The following is an 8760-nucleotide window of genomic DNA, read 5'->3' on the forward strand; positions in this document are numbered from 1 at the left end:
CCTACATGCCCTCCACTGGGGGTCGATCCCGTAACCCAGGCATGTGCCCTGACAGGAAATCAAACCATGATCTCCTGGTTCATAGGTTGACACTCAAAAACCACTAAGTGACCCTGGCCAGGCTCTTTTTATTTATTTATTTATCTTTAATTAAAACTCTTTGTAAGTAGAGAAGATATGATGATAGCTGTTCTGGATTCCCAAGGTGTAAGCTCAGAGGATTTACTGGAAACTTTTGGCAGCTGCAGCAATCTTTCCAAAAAATCTTACAGCTGGAAGAAGCTGGCTTTATATGTGAGGGAGGGACTGGAGGACCATAGTTGTTATTCCTGAGTCTAGTTCCTAGTTAGCATTCGTTTAGCCTTCTCTAGTTGCTGATTGTCCCAGACTAGACTGTAGACCAGTGCTACTTGCACCCATAGCAGGCACATGTTTGTAGAGATGAACAAATAACCACCTGATGGTTTAAAAGCTCATTGCCCAAAGACATATTTGAAACCCTTGTAAATATGGCTCTAGTGATGAATATTCATGGCTTGATAGATTTATTATATTTTAAGGAATAAACATTTGAAGGTACACTAATCATGTAGAAATTAATTATACCAACTAACATAACTACAGGACAAATCTTTGTTCTTACCATGTATACCCCTAAACTCTCCCCTTTTTTAGGCACTCTGAAAGTAACGGGAAGAAGGAGGTACTTGAAGTTCTAGAATGACCCTGAAAAGGAGATACATATCAGAGAAGCTTAGCTAGCTTTAGATACTCATTCAAGCAGGTTATAAAATTTCCTCTCCTGTAGTCTTTAATAATCTGATAGATCTTTGAGAAGATGTTGGTGTTTTGTTTAATCAAATAAATTAGTAACCAAGTATTAGTTACCTATTGCTGCATAAGAAATTACCCAGAACTTAATGGCTCAAAACAACTCTCTTACACAGTCTCTGTGAATCCAGATTTTTGGAGTAGCTTAGCCAGGTGATTCTGGCTTGGAACTCATGAGGTTGTAGTCAGTATGTTGGCTGGGCTGCAGTGTCTGAAGACCTGAGCAAGGCTGGAAGACCTAATTATATAAGATAGCTCACTCACATGGCTGGCCAGTTTGTGCAGGCTGTTAGCATGAGGCCTCAGTTCCTTGCTTCCCCATAGTACTATTTGAATGCCCTCCTGAAATGGCAGCTGGCTTCTCCCAGATCACATGGTCCATGATGTCGTTTATGAATAGCCTTAGAAGTCATTCTGTCATTTCTATAGTATCCTATTCAGTGTGGGAGGGGACTACACAGGGGCTTGAATACCAGGAAGGTGAGGATCATTGGGGACCATCTGGAGGCTGGCCACCAAACATGGCAATATGCTGGAGGCAGAACAGAATAGATAGGAGATATGGCCCCTACCTTTTAGGAACTTGCATTCTAAAAGTAAGTCACATTGAAACCTATGGCTCAGTGTAACAACACCCATTTCATTCACCTTATTTTAAGTATCTGTTAGGTGGCAAGTATCATGTAAAGTAAGAGTAAAGAATGGCTTCAATACTTGCCTGGCAGGAGAGATACCATGATCACGAAGGTGGTTTTCCCAGGGTGAGGCTTATTTATTGCACTCTGGGTGTGCTGAACCCTGTGATTTCCTCAAATGTGGGGAATTCTACTGCATAATTTGTGGTAGTGGGGGCTGCGTGCTCTCCTGTGAGGGCGGGGCAGGGGGGAGGAATGACTTCAAGATTTTGAACCTGGTGAGTGGTAGTACAGGGCTCTTGCAGAAAAAAATATAAAAGCCAGTAGTTGAAACTGAACTAGAGAGAAAAGGACTAATACATTTTTGATGGCGACTTTATAGGCATAACATATGAGAAGACATGGGATCAATAATTAGGAAGTGTCAACAAACAGTTGCAAAAGAGTTAGTTATGGTGAGGAACAGAGCAGATGGAAGTATGAATAGTGGCGAGATAGGTTGGGGTATCTTAATATCTGTCAGAATTTTGAGAATGAGACTAAACAGCTTGGGCTTGCAATAGAAATTAATGAGGCCCCAATAAATTCAATAAAAAGGGGGAAAAGAATGAAGCAGATAACTGCAAAAAAACTAGATTTTGTTGCAACACTGGGGGAAAAAATCTTAACTTAAGCTTAAACTTTTTCACAACAACCCAGAATACTGTTACAAGTATCAAAGATTTTTAAGCATTAAATATTAACCATGAAACTATAAAAGAAGAAATTAAAGAGGATCCATTGAAAATATTTGCCTGAAAGGGTAATAAGAATAATAAAAATTACCATTGGAGCAATTTTTTTTTAGACTTTAAACTTTTTTTTTAAATTGTTTAAAGTATTACCTATGTCTCCTATTTCCCTGATTGACCCCTCCCCTGCCAAGACTGACCAGCAGACCCTGAGCTATGGATAAATGGATTACTCTGACACATGTTTCTGTGAAAGAGAAGGCTAAAGGACTGCTTGGCTATAGCAACCAAGCAGCCCCGTTCGCCTGCCTCCTTAGGCTTTTATTGTAACAGCTTGAACTAAAATTAACTATTAGATACTATCAGCAGGGTAAGCATCCTTGAGAAGACACATGCATCTGTAGTGTCCTTTAAGCAAGGATGTTCGGAAGTCTAAATATAAAGATTCCAGTGAAACACCCGGGGGCTCAGACTTGTTTGGAAAAGGCAAGGCAGGGTTTGCTGCCTTCGGTAAGGCCTTCCTAGAGGCCCCCAACCTTTTGGAGATTCCTCCTTACAGACTTTCCAACCAAGTCCCATGCTTCCCCACACTCCCTGGTCACTCCCACCCCCCAGGACAAGCCCCCACCACCCCAGTGTCCGTGTCCATTGGTTATGCTAATATGCATGCATACATGTCTTTTGGTTGATCTCTTAAACCCCCCCTCCCCCCCTTCTATCTGAGGTTGGACGGTCTGTTTGGTGTTTCTTTGTCTCTGGATCTATTTTTGTTCATCAGTTTATGTTGTTCATTATATTCCACAAATGAGTGAGATCATGTGATATTTATCTTTCTCCAACTGGCTTATTTCACTTAGCATAATGCTCTCCAGGTCCATCCATGCTGTTGCAAATGGTAAAAGTTCCTTCTTTTTTATAGCAGCATAGTATTCCATTGTGTAGATGTACCACAGTTTTTTAATCCACTCATCTGCTGATGGGCACTTAGGCTGTTTCCAAATCTTAGGTATTGTACATTGTGCTGCTATGAACATAGGGTTGTATACTAGTATGTCCTGATGGTCATTTCTGATTTCTTGGGATATAGTCCTAGAAGTGGGATTACTGGGTCAAATGAGAGTTCCATTTTTAACTTTTTGAGGAAATTCCATACTGTTCTCCAGAGGGGCTGCACCAATCTGGGAGCAATTCTTGATTGTAGGAGTTTATTTAGGGGTTAGGGCATTGACTATGACTATGGAAAGGAACAAACGTTTTTCAAGGTTTTTGTTTGTTTGTTTGTTTTTGAGAGGTGTTTTATTTGACAATTGGATGTCCCAACTCAGAATGACATATATGTGTTGATTTGAGATGATAGAGTAGAATCCTCCATGGTCTTATGAAAACTAAGTGCGTAAGGAGAAAATGGTAGAGAAGTGACAGTTTTCTTTAAGGTATGAGATGGCAGTGAAAGCTCAAATTATCTCTCAGAATGAGTTGGAAATTGAACTGTGGGAAGAAAAGCTTGTAGCAGTAACTGAAGCAGATTACTTTTAGTGATTTTGATGATGCATACCCTATATTATAGGGCCTATAAGCATAACAAGGTCTCCATGTAAGATGGAAATTTTGTGATTATCAGTAGTTATAGGGACCATGATCTTTGGTTTATGTTGGCGTTTCACTCTGACATATATTGATGGGATGAAAATTTAAAGAAAAATATATTTAAGTAACTAAAATTTTTTTTTCATGTTTCTTTCTTGGTTTGTCTTCCCACCTTTAAACACTCCCCATACCCCCATTAGGTGGTGTGGAATGGCTGCAAATCGAGGATAATGATTTCTCCAATAGACCCAACATGATTTGTAACTTTCTACATGAAAATGAAGATGAAGAAGTTGTAGCTCCAGCCCCAGATAAACCGTTGGAGTTGGAAGAGCAAAACATTCAAATGAAATTTAATTCAAACCTGAGCTATGAACAGGAAAAACCACCGCACTTGGAAATAGAGGATTCTGGTCCTCTTATTGATACTCCTTCTGAAACAGAAAGTTCTGTGTTTATGGAAACTCAAGATGCTGCCTTAGAAATCACTCCTAGATAAAATGTTTTTAATAATAGAATTTTTTAAATTTTTATACAAAATAATTGACTGCTTAGCTTTTATTTGTTCACTATTTTATTATTTTTATTGGTTGTGCACATTTTCAATCTCAGCTACAACTTAATATACCAGAATCGCCGAAACTGGTTTGGCTCAGTGGATAGAGCATCGGCCTGCGGACTGAAAGGTCCCGGGTTCAGTTCCGGTCAAGGGCATGTACCTTGGTTGCGGGCACATCCACAGTAGGAGATGTGCAGGAGGCAGCTGATCGATGTTTCTCTCTCATCGATGTTTCTAACTCTCTATCTCTCTCCCTTCCTCTCTGTAAAAAGTCAATAAAATATATTTTTAAAAAAATATCAGAATCATTAAAGACCAGATATAAATAGAATTTTTAAAAAATATGGTTGTTTAAAAAAATATATAGTTAGCCCTGGACAGTGTGGCTGAGTTGGTTGGAGTGTCCTCCCGTACACCAAAAGGTGACCAGGTTTGATTTCTGGTCAGGGCACATACCCAAGTTGTGGGTTCCATCCCTGGACAGGGCGGGTACAGGAGGCAACCAATAGATGTTTCTCACATCTGTGTCTCTCTGTCTGTCTCTCTCTTCCTCCCTCCTTCCCTTCCTCTCTAAAAAAAATCGATATAAAAAAAAACATTCTCAGATGAGGATTAAAAAAATACGGTTAAAATGACTATAGGGAACTTTCTCTGATGGTTCTTCATTTATTTTTAAAAAATATTTTTATTAATTTCAGAGAGGAAGGGAGAGATAGAAACATCAATGTTGACAGAGAATCATTGGCCAGCTGCCTCCTGCATGCTCCACACTGGAGATCAAGCTCACAACCTAAGCATATGTCCTGACTGGGAATTGAACCATGACCTCCTGGTTCATAGGTGGACGCTCAACCACTGAACCATGCTGGCTGGGCTCTGATGAGTCCTTTAAACTGGAGGTTTTACTAAGGTAGGTGTATAAGTTTTCTCTTGCAGTCATCACAAATTACCACAGCTTAGTAGATCAAAACAACAAAATGTATTTTCTTATAGTTTTGTAGGTCTGTCTGACGTGGGTCCCAGCTGGACTAAAATCAAGGTGTTGGTAGGACTTCATTCTTTTTTAAAAAATATTTTTTTATTGGTTTCAGAGAGGAAGGGAGAGGGAGAGAGAGATAGAAACATCTATGATGAGAGAATCACTGATTGGCTGCCTCCTGCACGCCCCCACTGGGGATTGAGCCCGCAACCCGGGCATATGCCCTTGACCAGGATCGAACCTGAGACCCTTCATTCCACAGGTTGACGCTCTATCTACTGAGCCAAACTGGCTAGGGCAGGACTTCGTTCTTTTCTGGAGTGGGAGCTAAGAGGTAAGGGTGGAGGATATTTCCTTGCTCATTCATTTATTGGCAGAATTCAGATCCTTGGAATGAAGGATCAGGGTCCCCTCTCCTCGCTCTCAGCTAAGTCATTCCCAGCCTCGGCTGCCTGCATTCTTTGGCTCATGGTCCCCTTCTCTTCAAAGCCAGCAATGGCAGGTCAGGTTTCCTCTCCTGCTTAACATCTGTTCTGCTTCTATTCTTTTGTGTATGTGTTAATCCTTACCTGAGGATATTTTTCCATTGATTTTTTTTTAGAAGAATGGAACCTCCGGTCCAGTTTAAGAACCCATTGTGGCCCTCGAGTCAAAAAGTTTGCCCACCCCTGCTCTAGAGGCTGCCTGCATTCTTTGGCTCATGGTCCCCTTCTCTTCAAAGCCAGCAATGGCAGGTCAAGTTTCCTCTCCTGCTTAACATCTGTTCTGCTTCTATTCTTTTGTGTGTGTGTTAATCCTCACCCGAGGATATTTTTCCATTGACATTTTTTAGAAGAATGGAAGGGAGGAGGAGAGACAGACACTTCGATGTGAGAGAGACACATTGATTGGTTGCCTCCAGCATGCACTCGGACCAGGGCCAGGGATCTGAGCCTGCAACCGAGGTATGATGTGCCCTTGACCAGAATTGAATCTATGACCCTTCAGTCCTCAGGCTGACGTTCTATCCATTGAGCAAAACCAGCTAGGGCTTGCTGCTTCTATTATCTTTGACCAACCTTTCTTGCCTTCCACCTTTAATGGTCCATTTAATTACATTGGGTCCACCTGGATGACCTCACTATTTTGTGTGTAACCTTAACTGATCTACAAAGTCCCTTTTGCTATGTAATTTAACATAAACAGGTATAGAACTGATCAGTAGAGCATGAGAACCTTTGAGGGGTGGCATTTTCCAGTCTACCATAGTAATTATACATCTGGGAAAAGAAAAATAATTCAGAAGTGCTTAAGGATAAAAGTAAAATTTCTCCTTTTTCAGCTGTAATTCCATTCCTTTCCCACTTGACTCGATTATTGGAATTCAGTTGTAAGAGCCATTCTGTTGTGATGACCTAGATCTGCTCTAATTTGTATTTTTTTTACATAAAATATTCACAAACTTTGGTACATTGTTATAGATCTACTGTATGAAATTGCCAATATTTGATTGTTTCTAAGTATAAAAAGACAATTTCATGTGGTACTAATAACTTAAAACACATCTTACATTAATTATATCTTATAACTATTGGATATAATTTTATATTATGACAGGTTAGATAACTAATGTTATAGAATGAGGAATTTTCCTTCAATAGGTTTTGTAACTTAAAAACAAACAATTTATCTTGATTTAAAACATTTCCAAACTATAAGCATGTATATCTTCCCAATTTTTATATGACTTTGGTCTCAGCTTTTGTTTAATAAAAAGCTTATTGATCAAACTGGAGAGGAGAACCAAGATGGCGGCATAGGTAAACACCTGTACTTGCTGCCTTTCACAACCACATCAAAACTACAACTAAAAGACAAAACAAATATCATCCAGAACCACGGGAAGGCTGGCTGAGTAGAAGTTCTACAACTAGAAGGAAAGAAAAAAGCGCATTGAGACTGGTAGGAGGTACAGAGGTGCAGAGGTGCGGAGGCGCTCATGAAACAGGCTGGCAACTGGGTGCACTGTTGTTGTTTTTTTCAATCGGGCGGGAGATACAAGCTCCCGATTGCTCTGAACTCCAGTTCCAGGCGAGACTCTGGGGACGCAGACTCATACGGGGAGAAACTAGACTGTCTGGCAATGGGACAGGAACATGAGGGCGGCTTTCTCTCAGATTATTCCTGCATGGGGGCTCAGGACATTGAGACTCGGGAACCTCCCTGGTGTAGGGCTGACTGGCAGCCATTGCTGTTTGCTCCGCCCTGGTGATTCCCTGAAATCCCGCCCCACCCAATTTACAACCCCACCTAAGCTGTGGGCAGCGGCTTTTGCATATGAATGGACTGTGGTTTCGTAGCCTAGCCTAATAAACTGCAGCTGGGTCAGAGAGCTCCAAAGCTTCCAAAAGAAGGCCCAAGGCTTGGCAGCAGTAGCCTGCCTTGCTTCACAGCTGGGCCTCATCTGGGCACTTCCAAACCCCAAACAAAGAGGAGGAATCTGCAGATCTAGCTGTAGCTCCTGTTGGGTGGCCTCAGGCTGTGGCTGACTTTGCACCTCCTTGGAGATCCAAGAACCAGTGTATCCAGTTGTCAGTGTGAAACCATACCAGATTACAACTCTTCACATTCGTAAGCGACACACTCAAGGGGCAGACTCAGTGAGCACCAAAGCCCCACTGAAGCAAGTCCTGCCACATAAGGGTGTCTCCAGCACAGCAGTTCTTCCATTGTAGACACAGCTGGTCCTCACAACCAATTGGCCTGGAGGTCAATTCCTCCCAGGGATACCAACAGCAATCAAGGCCTACCTATAAGTGCACACAGCCCACAAAGGGGTGCATTTCTCAACAGAAACTATGCAGGCCAGAAGCGAGTGGCAAGAAATATTCAAAGTGATGAATACCAAGAACTTACAACCAAGATTACTTTACCCAGCAAAGCTATCATTTAGAATTGAAGGTCAGATAAAGAGCTTCACAGATAAGAAAAAGCTAAAGGAGTTCACCACCACCAAACCAGGATTATATGAAATGCTGAAGGGTATTCTTTAAGAAGAGGAAGAAGAAGAAAAAGGTAAAGATAAAAATTATGAACAACAGCCTGACTGGCATGGCTCAGTTGAGCATCGACCTATGAACCTGGATGGAGGTCACGGGTTCAATTCCCAGTCAGGGTATATGCCCGGGTTGCGGGCTCGAGTCCCAGTGTGGGATGTGCTGGAGGCAGCCGATCAATGATTCTCTCTCATTATTGATGTTTCTATCTCCCTCTCCCTCTCCCTTCCTGTCTGAAATAAATAAACTCAATAAAAATATTTTTAAAAAATTATGAACAACAAAGTGACAACAAATACATATCTATCAACAAGTGAATTTAAAAATCAAGTGAATAAAAAATCTGATGAACAGAATAATCTGGTGAATATAATAGAATCAGGGGCATAGAAAGGGAGTGGAC

At 41.2% G+C, this 8760-nt stretch overlaps 1 protein-coding gene, 1 long non-coding RNA gene and 1 other non-coding gene across 7 annotated transcripts in view; all 3 read left to right on the forward strand.

Annotated features, from left to right (window-relative positions):
* Positions 1-4327, forward strand: part of GTF3C6 (general transcription factor IIIC subunit 6) — a 30562-nt gene extending 26235 nt beyond the window's left edge. For all 5 annotated transcript variants that reach the window (XM_023750107.1, XM_023750108.1, XM_014451780.2 and 2 more), the window contains one exon: positions 3985-4327. In XM_023750107.1, coding sequence (XP_023605875.1) covers positions 3985-4283 — 299 coding nt within the window. In that variant the 3' untranslated portion in view covers positions 4284-4327. The remainder of the gene's footprint in view (positions 1-3984) is intronic.
* Positions 1542-1698, forward strand: LOC111825028. Its single transcript, XR_002828143.1, has one exon. It is a non-coding gene; the product is annotated as a U1 spliceosomal RNA (small nuclear RNA).
* A 1209-nt stretch (positions 4328-5536) lies between the features above and the next one.
* Positions 5537-7088, forward strand: LOC111825007. Its single transcript, XR_002828106.1, has 2 exons — positions 5537-5656; positions 6155-7088. It is a non-coding gene; the product is annotated as an uncharacterized LOC111825007 (long non-coding RNA).
* The last annotated feature ends 1672 nt before the right edge of the window (positions 7089-8760 follow it).

Source organism: Myotis lucifugus, unplaced genomic scaffold, assembly GCF_000147115.1.
Source record: "Myotis lucifugus unplaced genomic scaffold, Myoluc2.0 scaffold_11, whole genome shotgun sequence".
Lineage (NCBI taxonomy): Eukaryota > Metazoa > Chordata > Mammalia > Chiroptera > Vespertilionidae > Myotis > Myotis lucifugus.